The 22,299-nt window shown below is 53.7% G+C and overlaps 1 protein-coding gene across 1 annotated transcript in view; it reads left to right on the plus strand.

Annotated features, from left to right (window-relative positions):
* Nucleotides 1-22,299, plus strand: part of LOC140200632 (dynein heavy chain domain-containing protein 1) — a 234,934-nt gene that overhangs the window by 138,596 nt on the left and 74,039 nt on the right. Inside the window, exons 22-23 of the mRNA XM_072264203.1 lie at nucleotides 1,812-5,004; nucleotides 12,529-12,667. Of these exons, the coding sequence (XP_072120304.1) occupies nucleotides 1,812-5,004; nucleotides 12,529-12,667 (3,332 nt within the window). The remainder of the gene's footprint in view (nucleotides 1-1,811; nucleotides 5,005-12,528; nucleotides 12,668-22,299) is intronic.

The following is a 22,299-nucleotide window of genomic DNA, read 5'->3' on the forward strand; positions in this document are numbered from 1 at the left end:
GAGAGAGGGGCTGGGTTCTGTATAACCATAATGGACTGTGCTCTCAGAGAGAGGGTCTGGGTTCTGTATAACTGCATGGGACTGTGTTATCAGAGAGAGGGTCTGGGTTCTGTATAACCGTATGGGACTGTGTTATCAGAGAGAGGGGCTGGGTTCTGTATAACCGTCATGGACTGTGTTCTCAGAGAGAGGGGCTGGGTTCTGTATAACCATAATGGACTGTGTTCTCAGAGAGAGGGGCTGGGTTCTGTATAACCATATGGTACTGTGTTATCAGTGAGAGGGACTGGGCTCTATATAACTGTAATGGACTGTGTTCTCAGAGAGAGGGGCTGGGTTCTGTATAACCATATGGGACTGTGTTATCAGTGAGAGGGACTGGGCTCTGTATAACTGTATGGGACTGTGTTCTCAGAGAGAGGGGCTGGGTTCTGTATAACCGTAATGGACTGTGTTATCAGAGAGAGGGGCTGGGTTCTGTATAACCGTAATGGACTGTGTTATCAGAGAGAGGGCTGGGTTCTGTATAACCGTATGGGACTGTTATCAGAGAGAGGGGCTGGGTTCTGTATAACCGTAATGGACTGTGTTCTCAGAGAGAGGGGCTGGGTTCTGTATAACCGTATGGGAATGTGTTATCAGTGAGAGGGACTGGGCTCTGTATAACTGCATGGGACTTTGTTATCAGAGAGAGGGTCTGGGTTCTGTATAACCGTATGGGACTGTGTTATCAGTGAGAGGGGCTGTGTTCTGTATAACCGTATGGGACTGTGTTATCAGAGAGAGGGGCTGGGTTCTGTATAACCGTAATGGACTGTGTTCTCAGAGAGAGGGGCTGGGTTCTGTATAACCGTATGGGACTGTTATCAGAGAGAGGGGCTGGGTTCTGTATAACCGTAATGGACTGTGTTCTCAGAGAGAGGGGCTGGGTTCTGTATAACTGCATGGGACTGTGTTATCAGTGAGAGGGACTGGGCTCTGTATAACTGCATGGGACTTTGTTATCAGAGAGAGGGTCTGGGTTCTGTATAACCGTATGGGACTGTGTTATCAGAGAGAGGGGCTGGGTTCTGTATAACCGTCATGGACTGTGTTCTCAGAGAGAGGGGCTGGGTTCTGTATAACCATAATGGACTGTGTTCTCAGAGAGAGGGGCTGGGTTCTGTATAACCATATGGTACTGTGTTATCAGTGAGAGGGACTGGGCTCTATATAACTGTAATGGACTGTGTTCTCAGAGAGAGGGGCTGGGTTCTGTATAACCATATGGGACTGTGTTATCAGTGAGAGGGACTGGGCTCTGTATAACTGTATGGGACTGTGTTATCAGTGAGAGGGGCTGGGTTCTGTATAACCGTATGGGACTGTGTTATCAGAGAGAGGGACTGGGTTCTGTATAACTGGATGGGACTGTGTTATCAGAGAGAGGGGCTGGGTTCTGTATAACCGTAATGGACTGTGTTATCAGAGAGAGGGGCTGGGTTCTGTATAACCGTATGGGACTGTGTTATCAGAGAGAGGGGCTAGGTTCTGTATAACCGTAATGGACTGTGTTCTCAGAGAGAAGGGTTGGGTTCTGTATAACTGTATGGGACTGTGTTATCAGAGAGAGGGGCTGGGTTCTGTATAACTGGATGGGACTGTGTTATCAGAGAGAGGGGCTGGGTTCTGTATAACCGTATTGGACTGTGTTCTCAGAGAGTGGGGCTGGGTCCTGTATAACCGTAATGGACTGTGTTATCAGTCAGAGGGACTGGGCTCTGTATAACTGGATGCCATCACTTTCCACAGCTCTGCTCCTCTGTCCACAGATGTCCAACATTAAGGAAGTGGATATATTGTATCGGCGAGTGATCTCAGCTCTGTCTGCCAACCCCTCGATTCAGTTGGTCCTCGACGGCCAGGACACCCTCAAGTTTGAGTGCATGACCCTCCGCGAGATCTTCAACGCAGGCATCACAGCCATGGAGCAGATCACAGTGCAGATGTCCAATCTGCTGGAATCTGCCCGTCGAGACTTTCCCCGGCTTCACTTTCTCAGTGATGATGAATTGTTTTCTCTGTTTATCCTGGAGCCTGATCCCCGGAAACTCCTGCCCTTTGTGCAGAAGTGTTTCACAGATGTACAGGACCTTCAGTGCGAGGCGACGGGGGATGCTACCATGCAGCTGGTCATGCCTCAGGTTAACGTGCTGGCCGTCTACGGCCAGTGGATGGAGCGCTTGGAGCTGCTGGCCCCCCTCAGGCCTGGCCACACTGTGGTTAGCTGGTTCCAGAGGCTGGAGCTGGGTGTACAACAGAGTCTATTCCGTGCCCTGGAAGCCTGCGTCCGAGAGGGCATGGCATCTGCCACAGACACCAACAGGACCATGCTGCAGACAACAGACAAGTCCAACGCCTACAAGGCAGTGCAGCTGATGGGTCAGGTCACAAAGATGGCACTGTCTTACCCAGAACAGTGCATCCTCATCACCGAGAACTTGTGTTGGCAGTGGGAGGTCAGGAAGGTGCTGTTTGCCCACTCGGCTACCAGGGCCTGGCTCTCGGCTCTCTACAGGGCTAAGGTAGACCGTCTAGCTCTGGTCATTCATAGGTTCTGCAAATCCATGACACAAAAGGCCGAGGAGCTGAGGTTGCTCTCCCTCCTTGGGAATCTGACCGTCACCATCATCTATCACCGTGATCTCAGCCACCATCTCATAGCTTCCAACACAGACTCGGAGACCTCCTTCCAGTGGCAGAAACTACTCAAATATAGGGTTGGCCTGGGCTGGCTTTTCCCCAAAAGGGAAGCCACGAATCCTTTGGCCAACCCCTTTGACCCATCATCGCTAGAGCCGCCGCGGAAGCTGTTCGGTCTGAGGTGCTACGTAGACATCCTGAGCACCAGCCTGTACTACGACTACGAGTACCTCGGTTCTGGCCGCCAGTTCGTGCACACACCTCTGACTGACAGGACCTGCCTGGCACTGTTGCTGGCCGTTCAGAACTTCAGTGCCTGTGCCCTGGTGGGGCCCTGTGGTACGGGTAAATCTGCCACCCTCTCACAGCTTGCCTGTGCTCTGGGCTGCCAGCTGGTCACCTTGCGGTGCGGTGAAGGTATGTCCTCCGGCCTCCTCGCTCAGCTACTGAGGGGAGCTGTCCAGTCCGGCGCATGGCTGCAGCTGAAAGACGCAGAGCTCCTGACACCCGGAGCACTGTCCACCCTTGGGCAACAGTTAATCACTATTCAGGATTCCTACAGGCAACTGACAACAACCTACAACTCCCGGAAACAGGACGCTCTCTCTTCACAGCAACAGCCACGCAACAGCCTGACGGACGTGCCAGAGAGGGAGGATGCCCCCCTGGGACTCAGGCGGACGAGGAGTTCAGAGGACCTGAGGCTGTTGGACCCAACAGCTCTGGGAAGCATCTTGTTCAAGGGAAGAGTGATCCCAGCCAGAATCAACTACGCTGTCTTCACAAGTTTCCCAGCATTTGACTCGAGCACCCCTCTGCCTGAGAACCTGCGCATTGCGCTGAGACCGGTCAGCGTGGTCCGGCCAGACATCCTGGTCATCATCGAGGTCAAGTTGCTCACCCTTGGCTTCCGAAACCCTGCCCACCTGGCCAGGAAAATTGGGCTGTTCTTCAAGCTGGCAAGGGACTGCAGTCTTTCTGGGGATTACTGCTGCCTGTCGGCGGTGGAGGTGGTGGTGCAGGCATCAGCCAAGATCGTTTACCGAATTCTGCGGGCGGCGCCCTCCACGCTGGCTGGCGACACAAGCAAAGGCCCTGCGGAAGGCAGCAGGGTCGTGCCTGCCCAGTCAGATCGGGCTGGGCAGAGTGTGGCGGGGGACGTTGAAGGAGACCAGGAGAGAGGCAAGCCCTCACCAGCCGCTCAGTTTGAGTCAATTCGAGAACTCGAGGAATCCTCGGTACTGACGGCTCTGTTGTCCACGTTCTCCTCATCCACGGCCAGCCCTGAGCTTCGCCAAGATCTGCAGGATGTCTTGAGGGACCTGTTCCCCAGAGCCCAGACATCTGTTCCCCAACAAGAGCACTCCCCCATGCTCCTCGATGCCATTAGGCAGAGCCTTCTGGACACAGGACACGAGGTGACGGAGGAAGCGGTCAGTAACACTCTGGCTCTTTCCCAGGCACTCAGAAACAGCAGAGGGGTCATCCTGTTCGGCCCTGCTGGCAGTGGCAAGACCACTTCATACAGGGTCTTGTCACAGGCATTGAATCAGCTGTCTCAAGCTGACCTGGGGCAGACAGCTGGTTCCGGAGGGGATGGCCTGATGGGTTCACCAGTCAGTGTGACCGTCTACTTCCCCAACAGCCTGTCCTCAGCCCAGCTGCTGGGCTCCCTGCGGAAGCGGGCCTGGATAAAGGGCGCGTTGAGCAGGAAGCTGAGTGAGACCGGCCGCTGGGTACGGGACAGAACGCACTCCAAGGACTTCAGGTCCCTTCAGGTGAAGCCCTTCTCGCGGCCGGAGCCGCTCCAGTGGGTGGTGCTGGACGGCGAGATGTGCCTCGACTGGTTGCTGCCCATCAGTGGGCTGCTGGCACAGAAAAACCGCCTCACTCTGCCCAGCGGAGAGCGACTGCCGCTGCCCGACCCCACCTCCCTCATCCTGGAGACGTGCGAGCTGAGCAGTGCCAGTCCTGCCACCTTGACCAGGTGCAGCCTGGTCCACTTCCAGGGCAACGGCGGCTGGCAGGCTGTCTACAGCCGCATGCTGAACTCGGTCTACAGCCAGTACATGGTGCATCGGCGTACGCTGGCCCTCTGGAGGGACCTCGCTTTGGACCTCCTCCCCAAAACCCTCCAATTCCTGCAGCACTGCAGTCTGGCACTCAGCCCCCGGCATGGCTGTCCAGCACTCCAGCAGCAGACACAAACCTATGGGTTGCCGGAGATAGCGGCCTTCAACAGGATCCTCAACAGCCTTCTTCAAAAGCACCTCGCACGTGACCAGCAGAAGGTCCCAGTAGAGCACGGTGCGATCCCACCAGGTACGGTTAATGACAGCAACTATCAGGCCATAAGGAAGTACAACTCTCCCTTACCCAAAACATTGTTGGCGGTTTTCAGCCCCTTATCTAAGAACATACAATATGTGCTGGCTTTGGAGAAGGAGATTGATTCTGGGAATGAAAGGGTTAATATACAAGCAGCATTTGACTGCTCTGGATCTGTACTGGCTGGAGTTCAGAATAATGAGGGAGGGGCTGCATCGAAGGGTCTGGTAGAGTGGATGTGGAGAGGATATTTCCTATAGTGGGGGGCTGTAGGACCAGAATAGAGGGACGTCCCTTTAGAACAGAGATGAGGAGGAATTTCTTTAGTCAGAGGGTGGTGAATCTGTGAAATTCATTGCCAGGTGGCTGTGGAGGCCACATCACTGTGTATACAAAGTGGAGGGTGATAGGTTCTTGTCAAAGGCTACGAGAAAAAGGCAGGAAAATGGGGAAGAGAGGGATAATAAATCAACCAAGATGGAATGGTGCTGCTGTTCAGGTGTCCGAATTCCACTGCTATGCTTTGTGGTCTAAAAATAAACAGCAGGAGGACCTCAGGTGGTCCACCAACATCTGTGGAGGCAAAAAGACCACAAGATATAGGAGCAGAAATAGGCCATTCAGCCCATCAAGTCTGCTCTGCCATTCAATCATGGGCTGATCCAATTCTTCCAGTCATCCCCACTCCCCTGCCTTCTCCCCATACCCTTTGATGTCTTGGCTAATCAAGAACCTTTCTATCTCTGCCTTAAATGCACCCAATGACTTGGCTTCCACAGCTGCTTGTGGCAAGAAATTCCACAGATTTACCACCCTCTGACTAAAGTAATTTCTCCACATCTCAGTTTGAAAAGGACGTCCTTCAATCCTGAAGGATCCTCCTGTCCTAGACTCCCCTACCATGGGAAATAACTTTGTCATATCTAATCTGTTCAGGCCTTTTAACATTTGGAATGTTTCTATGAGATCCCCCCTCATTCTCCTGAACTCCAGGGAATACAGCCCAAGAGCTGCCTGACATTCCTCGTACGGTAACCCTCTCATTCCTGGAATCATTCTTGCGAACCTTCTCTGAATCCTCTCCAATGTCAGTATATCCTTTCTAAAATAAGGAGCCCAAAACTGAACACAATACTCCAAGTGTGGGCTCACTAGTGCCTTATTGCCTCAACATCACATCCCTACTCTTACATTCTATACCTCTAGAAATGAATGCCAACATTGCATTCGCCTTCTTCACAACCGAATCAACTTGGAAGTTAACCTTTATGGTATCTTGCACAAAGACTCCAGAGTCCCTTTGCATCTCTGCATTTTGAATTCTCTCCCCATCTAAATAATAATTTGCCTATTAATTTCTTCCACTAAAGTGCATGACCATACACTTTCCAACATTGTATTTCATTTGCCACCTCTTTGCCCATTACCCTAAACAATCTAAGTCTCTCTGCAGGCTCTCTGTTTCCTCAACACTACCCACTCCTCCACCTATCATTGTATTATCGGCAAATTTAACCACAAATCCATTAATCCCATAGTCCAGGTAATTGACATACATCATAAAAAGCAGTAGTCCCAACACCAACCCCGCAGAACTCCACTGGTAACCAGCAGCCAGCCAGAATAGGATCCCTTTATTCCCGCTCTCTGTTTTCTGCTGACCAGCCAATGCTTCACCCATGCTGGTAACTTCCCTGTAATTCCATGGGCTCTTGTATTGCTAAGCAGCCTCATGTGCAGCACCTTGTCAAAGACATTCTGAAAATCTACATCTACTGCATCTCCTTTGTCTACCCTGCTTGTAATTTCCTCAAAGAATTGCAGTAGGTTTGTCAGGCAGGATTTTCCTTTCAGGAAACCATGCTGGCTTTGGCCTATCTTGTCATGTGCCTCCAGTTACTCTGTAATCTCATCCCAAACAATCAATTCCAACAACTTCCCAACCACTGATGTCAGGCTAACAGGTCTACAGTTTACTTGCTGCTGCCTCCCACCCTTCTTAAATAGGGGAGTAACATTTTCAATTTTCCAGTCATCCAGTACAATGCCAGAATCTATCGATTCTTGAAAGATCATTGATAATGCCTCTGCAATCTCTCCAGCTACTTCCTTCAGAACCCGAGGGTGCATTCCATCAGGTCCAGGACATTTATCCACCCTCAGACCATTAAGCTTCCTGAGCACCTTCTCAGTCGTAATTTTCAGTGCACATATTTCACTTCCCTGACACTCTTGAATGTCCGGTATACTGTAGACATCTTCCACTGTGAAGACTGATGCAAAATACACATTCAGTTCCTCTGCCATCTCTGCATCTCTCATTACAATATCTCCAGCGTCATTTTGTATTGGTCCAATATCTATCCTCAACTCTCTTTTACCCTATATATACTTAAAAAAGCTTTTAGTATCTTCTTTGATATTAGTCACCAGCTTCTTCTCATAATTCACCTTTTCCTTCCTAATGACCTTCTTAGTTTCCTTCTGCAAGATTTTAAAAGCTTCCCAATCCTCTATCTTTCCACTAGCTTTGTCTTCCTTGTATGCCCTCACTTTTGCTTTTACTTTGGCTCTAACTTCACTTGTCAACCACGGTAATGCCTTTCTTCTCTTTGAAAATTTCTTCTTACTTGGAATATATCTGTCTTGCACTTCTCTCATTTTTCGCAGAAACTCCAGCCATTGCTGCTCTGCTGTCCTTCCTGCAAATGTCCCTTTCCAGTCAACTTCGGCCAGATCCCCTGTCATGCCATCATAATTTCCTTTATTCCACTGAAATATCGACACATTGGATTTTACTTTTTCCCTCTCAAATTTCAAAGTGAACTCGATCATATTGTGATCACTGTTCCCTAAGGGTTTCTTAACCTTAAGCTCTCTTATCACCTCCGGATCATTGCACAACACCCAATCCAGTACAGCCGATCCCCTGGTGGGCTCAACAACAAGCTGTTCTAAAAAGCCATCCCTTAGACATTCTACAAATTCTTTCTCTTGAAGTCCAGTACTGGCCTGGTTTTCCCAATCCACTTTCATGTTAAAATCCCCAACAATTATCATGACATTGCCTTTCTGACAGGCCTTTTCTATCTCCTGCTGTAATTTGTAATCCACATCCTGGTGCTGTTTGGAGGCCTGTGTACAACTGCCATTAGGGTCCTTTTACATTTGTCATTTCTTAACTCAACCCATAGGGATTCTAATCCTATGTCTTCCCTTTCCAATGATTTAATATTATTTCTTATATACAGGGCCACATCACCCCTCTTTCTGATACACCATATAACCTTAGACGTTCAGCTCCCATTGGCAGCCATCCTTTAGCCAAGTTTCAGAGATGGCTCCAATGTCCTATTTGCCAATCTCTAGCTGAATTTCAGGATCATCCATTCTATTCCTTATGCTGCATGAAGATTTCAAGCTGAGCCCTTCCCCAGGATACACAGGGCACAAAACATCATCTGTTGCTCTGTCTCCACAGATGCTGACTGACTGACTTAGTTCAACAGCTGTTTGATATTTGCTCCAGATCCTAACATCTGTAGTTGCCTCTACCACGCCGTCCCAGCACACTCCCGGGGTCAGACACAGAGTGAAACTCCCTCCACACCGTCCCATCACACACACCCGGGGTCAGACACAGAGTGAAACTCCCTCCACACCATCCCATCAGACACTCCCAGGGTCAGACATAAAGTGAAGCTCCCTCCACACTGTCCCATCACACACACCTGGGGTCAGACACAGAGTGAAACTCCCTCCACACCATCCCAGCACACACTCCCAGGGTCAGACACAGAGTGAAACTCCTCCACACCGTCCCATCACACACTCCCGGGGTCAGACACAGAGTGAATCTCCCTCCACACTGTCCCATCACACACTCCTAGGGTCAGACACAAAGTGAAGCTCCCTCCACACCCTCCCATCACACAGTTCTGGGGTCAGACACAGAGTGAAGCTCCCTCTGCACTGTCCCGTCACACACTCCTGGAGTGTGCCAGAGGTCCGTGAGTGTCAGGGAGCAAGAGTGAGTGCCATTGCGATTACAAAGGAAAAAGTGCTTATCAAAATCAAAGGATTAAGGTGGATAGGTCACCTGGGCCAGATGGATGACATTCCAGAGTCCTGAGAGAGGTTGTTGAAGACATAATAGATGCATTGGTCATGATCTTTCAAGAATCAAATGATTCTGGCATGATCCCGGAGGACTGAAAAATAGTAAATGTCACTCCACTCTTTAAGAAGGGAGGAAGACAAAAGAGATTAAATTATAGGCCGGTTATCCTGGGAAAGTGTTGGAGTCTATTATTAAGTTTGAGGTTTTGGGATACTTGGAGACTAATGATAAAATAAGTCAAGGTCTTAAAGATAGGCTGTAAAAATAGGGGACAAGCTCTCCTCTACAATCACTCTGAGCACCGGTGCCCCACAAGCTGTGTACTCAGCCCCCTGCTCTACTCACTGTACACCCATTATTGTGTAGCCAATTTCCATCGAACTCAATATACAAGTTTGCTGATGACACCACAATTGTAGGCCGTATCTCGGGTAATGGTGAGTTTGAGTATAGAGAGGAAATTAAGAACATGATGGCATGGTGCAAAGACAATAACATCTCCTCAACGTCAGCAAGACGAAGGAATTGGTTGTTGACTTCAGAAGGAGTAGCGGACCATACGATCCAATTTACATCGGTGGTGCGCAAGTGGAACAGGTCAAAAGCTTTAAGTTCCTTGGGGTCAATATCACAAATGACCTGACTTGGTCCAACCAAGCAGAGTCCACTGCCAAGAAGGCCCACCAGTGCCTTTACTTCCTGAGAAAGCTAAAGAAATTTGGCCTGTCCCCTAAAACCCTCACTAATTTTTATAGATGCACCGTAGAAAGTGTTCTTCTAGGGTGCATCACAACCTGGTATGGAAGTTGTCCTGTCCAAGACCGGAAGAAGCTGCAGAAGATCGTGAACACTGCACAGCACATCACACAAACCAATCTTCCGTCCGTGGACTCACTTTACACCACACGCTGTCAGAGCAGTGCTGCCAGGATAATCAAGGACACGACCCACCCAGCCAACACACTTTTCATCCCTCTTCCCTCCGGGAGAAGGCTCAGGAGCTTGAAGACTCGTATGGCCAGATTTGGGAACAGCTTCTTTCCAACTGTGATAAGACTGCTGAACAGATCCTGACCCGGATCTGGGCCGTACCCTCCAAATATCCGGACCTGCCTCTTGGTTTTTTTGCACTACTTTCCCTTTTCTATTTTCTATTTATGATTTATAATTTAAATTTTTACTATTTACTATTGATTTGTACTCCAGGGAGCGTGAAGCGCAGAATCAAATATCGCTGTGATGATTGTACGCTCTAGTATCAATCGTTTGGTGACAATAAAGTAAAGTAAAGTAAGTCAGCATGGTTTCTGTCAAGGGAAATCTTGCCTGACAAATCTGTTATAGTTCTTCAAGGAAGTAACAATCAGGGTGGACAAAGGAGAGGTAGATGATGTCATTTACTTAGATTTTCAGAAGGCATTTGATAAGGTGCCACACATGAGGCTGCTTAACAAGATAAAATCCTATGGCATTATAGGAAAGATACTGGCATGGATAGCGGAATGGCTGACAGGCAGGAGGCAGCGAGTGGGAATAAAAGGGGCCTTTTCTGGTTGGCTGCCAGTGACCAGTGGTGTTCATCAGGGGTCAGTATTGGGACAGCTACTTCTCACATTGCTTGTCAATGATTTCGCTAATAGAATTGATGGCTTTGTGGCAAAGTTTGCAGATTATAAGATAGGCAGAGGGGTAAGTAGTGCTGAGGAAGCAATGCGTTTGCAACAGGACTTAGACAAATTGGAAGAATGGGCAAAACAGTGGCAGATGGAATACAGTGTTGGGAAATGTATGGTAATGCACTTTGGTAAAAGGAACAGTAGTGCAGAATATTATCTAAATGGGGAGAAAATTCAAACATTAGAATTGCAGAGGGACTTGGGAATTTTCATGCAAAAACACAGAAGGTTAATTTACAGTTTGCGTCTGGTAAAGAAGGCAAGTGCAATATTGGCATTTATTCAAAGGGAGTAGAATATAAAAGCAAGGAAATAATGCGAGGCTTTATAAGAAACTAGTCAGGCTGCATTTGGAGTATTGTCAACAGCTTTAGGCCCCCTATCACAGAAAGGATGTATTGTCATTGGAGAGAGTCCAGAGGAGGTTCACGAGGATGATTCCGGGAATGAAGGGTTTAACATATGGGGAGTGTTTGGCAGCTTTGGGCCTGTACTCGCTGGAATTTAGAAAGCTCTGGGGGCAGGGTTATCTCATTGAAACCTACCGAATGTTGAAAGGACTAGATAGGGTGGATGAGGAGATGATGTTTGCTATGGTGGGGGTATCCAGAACTAGAGGGCAAAGCCGCAGAATTGAGCAGCAACCTTTTTGAACAGAGGTAAGGAGGAATTTTTTTGTTTGCCAGAGAACAGTGAGTGTGTGGATGCTCTACCACAGGCTGTGGTGGTGGCCAAGTCCATAGGTATATTTAAAGCAGAAATTAATAGGTTCCAGATTGGTTGTCACATCAGGGATATGATGAGGACAGGTGGACGGGGTTGACTGGGATCTGTGATCAGCCATTTTGGGGCGGGGTGTGGTGTCAGATAAAGGTAGGCCACTCAGAGTGAACAGTAGGGCTCAAAGGAAGTTACACCATGTCATAAGAGCAGGAACAGGCCATTTGGCCCATCGAGTCTGCTGTACCATTCTATCATGGCCGATTTATTTTCCTTCTCATCCACAATCTCCTGTCTTTTCTCCATAGCCTTTGACAACCCGACTGATCAACAACCTATCAACCTTCACTTTAAATATACCCAGTTGTCTAGGTTTCTTTGCTGTCTGTGGCAATGAATTTCACAGATTCTCCATTCTCTGGCTCAGAAAAGTACTTATCATTCCTGTTATAAATGGACGTCCATGTATTCCTAGGGTGTCCTCGAGTTCCCCACGTCCACTCAATCTTGGCCTTTCAATGTCTGATAGGTTTCAGTGCAATCCCCACTCATTGTTGTAACCTCCAGCGAGTACGGGCCTTGGGAGAGTTTAGATATTAACACCTGAATGAGTTGTTTTGTTGAGAAGCTGGATAGCTACAGGTAAGAAGCTTTGGAGATGAGGTGTAGTCTGGTGATGATAGACTTGTTGCAGCTCCCTGATGGCATTTGATGGATAAGTGATAGCAGGGTGGGTGAAGTTAGCAGTAATTGGCTAAACATCGGTTTGTTTTTCACTGTCGGACCGGGGCAAAACCACTTCAATCGGGCTCAAAGTCTGCTGCACCTTACCTGCTTTCTGGAGAGTCCAGTTTTCCAAGATCAACAGTGCTCATGGATCTCTGCTTAAAAACACCTTACCCTTATGTAATGAGAGACTACTGGAAATATTTAAGCGGTATTCCACGTGGCTTTCTCACACTGTATCTCTAAATTGACGAATAAATGTTTTCCCCTTTGAAGGTGGAACCCTGGCTATACCCCCTCACCAGTACCAGCGAGTGCATCTTGATGATGAAATCCAGCCCAGGGATCACGTACTGTCTGCTAGCATCTTCGCTGTGGCCTATATTTGGGGCTTTGGAGGACATCTGCACTCCAGGTAGGATCAGTGTTGGTCTCCCACAAAACAAGACATTGGATCAGCACCTGACAGCTCCATCTATACCATAAACATGAGGTTTTGCAAGTGCCGGAAAACCAAAGCAAACACAAATGCTATGGAAATGAATAAACAGTCAACACTTCAGACCAAGACCTTTCGAGTACTGATGAAGGGTGTCAGCCCTTAACGATGACTGTTTATTCATTTCCATAGATGCTGCCTGACCTGCTGAGGTTCGCCAACATTTCGTGTTCCATCTGTACCAGCCACTTGTGCCTCCTTGTCTCAGGGTTCAAATCCACCTTTCACTTTCCGAGTCTGTCACTGGTGACCAGGTCTTCAGCATCTTGAGCCCTAAGATCCACAACTCCTTCCAGCTCATCTCTGCTATGACATCGCCCCCTCAAGCCCACCTCTGATGTTGGAGCCCTGATCCCAGCTCCCGTTCAAGGCACGATGCAGAGAGCCTGGGCTTGCTGATGCTCAGAAAACGTTGCCACTAACAGAGGACACTATGACCACCCTCTGACCAAAAGTCGAAGCAAGGACTTGGAGACCTCCGCAAACCGCACACTGTGTGGCCAGGATCATGGGGGTGGTCTCCCGGTGACTGGAACTGAGGATGAGGTCCCATGTAGATCTTTGCTGGGGCTCCAGTGTAACAGTTCACCAGTCGGACACTTGAGACATTGACCAAAAGTGATAAGCTGAACCCAGCCACCCTCTCTCACCCTAGGTCACAAATTCTCAGCGTTTAACATCCCAGTACGATCCCAACCTCCAGCACTGTCTGTGTGGAGTTTACATGCTCTCTCTCTCTCTCCCGATACTCCAGTTTCCTCCTGCATCCCAATGACATGCAGCTCATTGGTTTCATTGGCTTCTGTACACTGACCCCAGTGTGTGGGTGAGGGATAGCACCTGGCTGGAATGGGAAAGGCAGCCTACAGCGCAACACGATTACAGCTTGAGGTGTCGGAGTTCAGCGTTCAATTGGAACACCAGTTGTGAGGAGTTTGTATCCTTCCCATGGGTGTGTGGGTTTCATCCGGGTGCTCTGGTTTCCTCCCAGAGTCCAAAACGTAGGTTAATTGGCCATTGTCAATTGTCCTGTGATTGGGTTTGGGTTAAATCAATGGGTTACTGGGCTGGAAGGGCCTGTTCACGCTGTATCTCTAAATTAATAACATAAACACTGTTCCACACTGTATCTCTAAATATAAACACTGTTCCACACTGTATCTCTAAATTAATAACATCAATAATCAATAAATCCCAACCTCCCAGTTCATCCTCAGCATCCACCCTCCCTCACACCACCCCTCCACACACAACACCACCCCTCCACACACAACACCACCCCTCCACACACAACACCACCCCTCCACACACCGCACCACCCCTCACACCACACCAACCGTCAACACAACACACCACCCCTCCACACACCACACCACCCCTCCACACAACACACCACCCCTCAACAAACCACCCCTCCACACACCACACCACCCCTCCACACACCACACCACCCCTCACACCACACCACACCAACCCTCACACCACACCACCCCTCAACACACCACACCACCCCTCCACACACCACACCACCCCTCACACCACACCACACCAACCCTCACACCACACCACCCCTCAACACACCACACCACCCCTCCACACACCACACCACCCCTCCACACACCACACCACCCCTCACACCACACCACCCCTCAACAGACCACCCCTCCACACACCACACCATCCCTCCACACACCACACCACCCCTCCACACAACACACCACCCCTCAACAAACCACCCCTCCACACACCACACCACCCCTCCACACACCACACCACCCCTCCACACACCACACCACCCCTCACACCACACCACACCAACCCTCACACCACACCACCCCTCAACAGACCACTCCTCCACACACCACACCATCCCTCCACACACCACACCACCCCTCAACACACCACACCACCCCTCAACACAACACACCACCCCTCCACACACCGCACCACCCAACACACCACACCACCCCTCCACACACTGCACCACTCCTCCACAAACCACACCACCCCTCAACACACCACACCACCCCTCAACACACCACACCACCCCTCCACACACCACACCACCCCTCCACACACCACACCACCCCTCAACAAACCACCCCTCCACACACCACTCCACCCCTCCACACACCACACCACCCCTCACACCACACCACACCAACCCCCACACCACACCACCCCTCAACAGACCACCCCTCAACACACCACACCACCCCTCCACACACCGCACCACCCCTCCACACACCGCACCACCCCTCAACACACCACACCACCCCTCACACCACACCACACCAACCCTCACACCACACCACCCCTCAACAGACCACCCCTCCACACACCACACCATCCCTCCACACACCACACCACCCCTCAACACACCACACCACCCCTCAACACAACACACCACCCCTCCACACACCACACCACACCACCCCTCCACACACCGCACCACCCCTCCACACTCCACACCAACCCTCACACCACACCACCCCTCAACACACCACACCAACCCTCACACCACACCACCCCTCAACACACCACACCACCCCTCCACACACCACACCACCCCTCCACACACCACCCCTCAACACACCACACCACCCCTCCACACACCGCACCACCCCTCCACAAACCACCCCTCCACACAACACACCACCCCTCAACAAACCACCCCTCAACACACCACACCACCCCTCCACACACCACACCACCCCTCCACACACCACACCACCCCTCAACACAACACACCACCCCTCACACCACCCCTCAACACACCACCCCTCAACACACCACACCACCCCTCCACACAACACACCACCCCTCAACAAACCACCCCTCCACACAACACACCACCCCTCAACAAACCACCCCTCCACACACCACACCACCCCTCAACACACCGCACCACCCCTCCACACACCGCACCACCCCTCCACACAACACACCACCCCTCACACCACCCCTCAACACACCACCCCTCAACACACCACCTCTCCACACACCACACCACCCCTCAACACACCACCCCTCCACACACCACACCACCCCTCCACACACCACACCACCCCTCCACACACCGCACCACCCCTCCACACACCACACCAACCCTCAACACACCGCACCACCCCTCCACACACCGCACCACCCCTCAACACACCACACCAACCCTCAACACACCACACCACACCAACCCTCACACCACACCACCCCTCAACAGAACACCCCTCCACACACCGCACCACCCCTCCACACACCACACCACCCCTCACACCACACCACCCCTCAACAAACCACCCCTCCACACACCGCACCACCCCTCCACACTCCACACCACCCCTCACACCACACCACACCAACCCTCACACCACACCACACCAACCCTCACACCACACCACCCCTCAACACGCCACACCACCCTTCCACACACCACACCACCCCTCCACACACCACACCAACCCTCACACCACACCACCCCTCAACAGACCACCCCTCCACACACCGCACCACCCCTCCACACTCCACACCAACCCTCACACCACACCACCCCTCAACACACCACACCAACCCTCACACCACACCACCCCTCAACACACCACACCACCCCTCCACACACCACACCACCCCTCCACACACCACCCCTCAACACACCACACCACCCCTCCACACACCGCACCACCCCTCTACACACCACACCACCCCTCCTCACACCACACCACACCAACCCTCACACCACACCACCCCTCAACAGACCACCCCTCCACACACCACACCATCCCTCCACACACCACACCATCCCTCCACACACCACACCACCCCTCACACCACACCAACCGTCAACACAACACACCACCCCTCCACACACCACACCAACCGTCAACACAACACACCACCCCTCAACACACCACACCACCCCTCCACACAACACACCACCCCTCAACAAACCACCCCTCCACACACCACACCACCCCTCCACACACCACACCACCCCTCACACCACACCACACCAACCCTCACACCACACCACCCCTCCACACACCACACCACCCCTCACACCACACCACACCAACCCTCACACCACACCACCCCTCAACAGACCACCCCTCCACACACCACACCATCCCTCCACACACCACACCACCCCTCCACACAACACACCACCCCTCAAAACCACCCCTCCACACACCACACCACCCCTCCACACACCACACCACCCCTCACACCACACCACACCAACCCTCACACCACACCACCCCTCAACAGACCACTCCTCCACACACCACACCATCCCTCCACACACCACACCACCCCTCAACACACCACACCACCCCTCAACACAACACACCACCCCTCCACACACCGCACCACCCAACACACCACACCACCCCTCCACACACTGCACCACTCCTCCACAAACCACACCACCCCTCAACACACCACACCACCCCTCCACACACCACACCACCCCTCAACACACCGCACCACCCCTCCACACACCGCACCACCCCTCAACAAACCACCCCTCCACACACCACACCACCCCTCAACAAACCACCCCTCCACACACCACTCCACCCCTCCACACACCACACCACCCCTCACACCACACCACACCAACCCCCACACCACACCACCCCTCAACAGACCACCCCTCAACACACCACACCACCCCTCCACACACCACACCACCCCTCCACACACCGCACCACCCCTCACACCACACCACACCAACCCTCACACCACACCACCCCTCAACAGACCACCCCTCCACACACCACACCATCCCTCCACACACCACACCACCCCTCAACACACCACACCACCCCTCAACACAACACACCACCCCTCCACACACCACACCACCCAACACACACCACACCACCCCTCCACACACCGCACCACCCCTCCACACTCCACACCAACCCTCACACCACACCACCCCTCAACACACCACACCAACCCTCACACCACACCACCCCTCAACACACCACACCACCCCTCCACACACCACACCACCCCTCCACACACCACCCCTCAACACACCACACCACCCCTCCACACACCGCACCACCCCTCAACAAACCACCCCTCAACACACCACACCACCCCTCACACCACCCCTCAACACACCACCCCTCAACACACCACACCACTCCTCCACACAACACACCACCCCTCAACACACCACCCCTCCACACACCACACCACCCCTCAACACAACACACCACCCCTCAACACACCACACCACCCCTCCACACAACACACCACCCCTCAACAAACCACCCCTCCACACACCACACCACCCCTCCACACACCGCACCACCCCTCCACACACCGCACCACCCCTCACACCACCCCTCAACACACCACCCCTCAACACACCACCTCTCCACACACCACACCACCCCTCAACACACCACCCCTCCACACACCACACCACCCCTCAACACACCGCACCACCCCTCAACACACCACACCACCCCTCCACACACCGCACCACCCCTCCACACACCACACCACCCCTCAACACACCGCACCACCCCTCCACACACCACACCAACCCTCAACACACCACACCACCCCTCCACACACCGCACCACCCCTCAACACACCGCACCACCCCTCAACACACCACACCACACCAACCCTCACACCACACCACCCCTCAACAGACCACCCCTCCACACACCGCACCACCCCTCCACACACCACACCACCCCTCACACCACACCACCCCTCAACAAACCACCCCTCCACACACCGCACCACCCCTCCACACTCCACACCACCCCTCCACACACCACACCAACCCTCACACCACACCACACCAACCCTCACACCACACCACCCCTCAACACACCACACCACCCCTCCACACACCACACCACACCAACCCTCACACCACACCACCCCTCAACAGACCACCCCTCCACACACCGCACCACCCCTCCACACTCCACACCAACCCTCACACCACACCACCCCTCAACACACCACACCAACCCTCCACACACCGCACCACCCCTCCACACTCCACACCAACCCACACACCGCACCACCCCTCCACACTCCACACCAACCCTCACACCACACCACCCCTCAACACACCACACCAACCCTCACACCACACCACCCCTCAACACACCACACCACCCCTCCACACACCACACCACCCCTCCACACACCACCCCTCAACACACCACACCACCCCTCCACACACCGCACCACCCCTCTACACACCACACCACCCCTCCTCACACCACACCACACCAACCCTCACACCACACCACCCCTCAACAGACCACCCCTCCACACACCACACCATCCCTCCACACACCACACCACCCCTCAACACACCACACCACCCCTCAACACAACACACCAACCCTCCACACACCACACCACCCCTCAACACACCACACCACCCCTCAACACACCACACCACCCCTCCACACACCACACCACCCCTCCACACACACAACCCCTCAACACACCACACCAACCCTCACACCACACCACCCCTCAACACACCACACCACCCCTCCACACACCACACCACCCCTCCACACACCAACCCTCAACACACCACACCACCCCTAACACCACACCACCCCTCAACACACCACACCACCCCTCCACACAACACACCAACCCTCACACCACACCACCCCTCAACACACCACACCAACCTTCACACCACACCACCCCTCAACACACCACACCACCCCTCCACACCACCCCTCCACACACCACACCACCCCTCCACACACCACACCAACCCTCACACCACACCACCCCTCAACACACCACACCAGCCCTCAACACACCACCTCGCCACACACCACACCACCCCTCCACACACCGCACCAACCCTCACACCACACCAACCCCTCAACACACCACACCAACCCCTCAACACACCGCACCACCCCTCAACACACCGCACCACCCCTCAACACACCGCACCACCCCTCAACACAACACACCACCCCTCCACACACCACCCCTCAACACACCACCCCACCCCTCCACACTCTACACCAACCCTCACACCACACCACCCCTCCACACACCACACCATCCCTCAACACACCGCACCACCCCTCAACACAACACACCACCCCTCCACACACCACACCAACCCTCACACCACACCACCCCTCAACACACCACACCAACCCTCACACCACACCACCCCTCCACACACCACACCACCCCTCCACACACCACGCCAACCCTCACACCACGCCACCCCTCAACACACCACACCAACCCTCACACCACACCACCCCTCAACACACCACACCACCCCTCCACACACCACACCAACCCTCACACCACACCACCCCTCAACACACCACACCAACCCTCACACCACACCACCCCTCAACAGACCACACCACCCCTCCACACGCCACGCCAACCCTCACACCACCCCTCCACACACCACACCACCCCTCCACACACCACACCACCCCTCCACACACCACACCAACCCTCACACCACACCACCCCTCAACAAACCACCCCTCCACACACCGCACCACCCCTCCACACTCCACACCACCCCTCACACCACACCACACCAACCCTCACACCACACCACCCCTCAACACACCACCCCTCAACACACCACCCCTCAACACACCACACCACCCCTCCACACACCACACCACCCCTCCACACACCACACCAACCCTCACACCACACCACCCCTCAACAGACCACCCCTCCACACACCGCACCACCCCTCCACACTCCACACCAACCCTCACACCACACCACCCCTCAACACACCACACCAACCCTCACACCACACCACCCCTCAACACACCACACCACCCCTCCACACACCACACCACCCCTCCACACACCACCCCTCAACACACCACACCACCCCTCCACACACCGCACCACCCCTCTACACACCACACCACCCCTCCTCACACCACACCACACCAACCCTCACACCACACCACCCCTCAACAGACCACCCCTCCACACACCACACCATCCCTCCACACACCACACCATCCCTCCACACACCACACCACCCCTCCACACACCACACCACCCCTCACACCACACCAACCGTCAACACAACACACCACCCCTCCACACACCACACCAACCGTCAACACAACACACCACCCCTCAACACACCACACCACCCCTCCACACAACACACCACCCCTCAACAAACCACCCCTCCACACACCACACCACCCCTCCACACACCACACCACCCCTCCACACACCACACCACCCCTCACACCACACCACACCAACCCTCACACCACACCACCCCTCAACACACCACACCACCCCTCCACACACCACACCACCCCTCACACCACACCACACCAACCCTCACACCACACCACCCCTCAACAGACCACCCCTCCACACACCACACCATCCCTCCACACACCACACCACCCCTCCACACAACACACCACCCCTCAACAAACCACCCCTCCACACACCACACCACCCCTCCACACACCACACCACCCCTCCACACACCACACCACCCCTCACACCACACCACACCAACCTTCACACCACACCACCCCTCAACACACCGCACCACCCCTCCACACACCGCACCACCCCTCAACAAACCACCCCTCCACACACCACACCACCCCTCAACAAACCACCCCTCCACACACCACTCCACCCCTCCACACACCACACCACCCCTCACACCACACCACACCAACCCCCACACCACACCACCCCTCAACAGACCACCCCTCAACACACCACACCACCCCTCCACACACCACACCACCCCTCCACACACCGCACCACCCCTCACACCACACCACACCAACCCTCACACCACACCACCCCTCAACAGACCACCCCTCCACACACCACACCATCCCTCCACACACCACACCACCCCTCAACACACCACACCACCCCTCAACACAACACACCACCCCTCCACACACCGCACCACCCAACACACCACACCACCCCTCCACACACTGCACCACTCCTCCACAAACCACACCACCCCTCAACACACCACACCACCCCTCCACACACCACACCACCCCTCAACACACCGCACCACCCCTCCACACACCGCACCACCCCTCAACAAACCACCCCTCCACACACCACACCACCCCTCAACAAACCACCCCTCCACACACCACTCCACCCCTCCACTCACCACACCACCCCTCACACCACACCACACCAACCCCCACACCACACCACCCCTCAACAGACCACCCCTCAACACACCACACCACCCCTCCACACACCACACCACCCCTCCACACACCGCACCACCCCTCACACCACACCACACCAACCCTCACACCACACCACCCCTCAACACACCACACCAACCCTCACACCACACCACCCCTCAACACACCACACCACCCCTCCACACACCACACCACCCCTCCACACACCACCCCTCAACACACCACACCACCCCTCCACACACCGCACCACCCCTCCACAAACCACCCCTCCACACAACACACCACCCCTCAACAAACCACCCCTCAACACACCAC

This window comes from Mobula birostris, chromosome 7, assembly GCF_030028105.1.
Source record: "Mobula birostris isolate sMobBir1 chromosome 7, sMobBir1.hap1, whole genome shotgun sequence".
NCBI lineage: Eukaryota > Metazoa > Chordata > Chondrichthyes > Myliobatiformes > Myliobatidae > Mobula > Mobula birostris.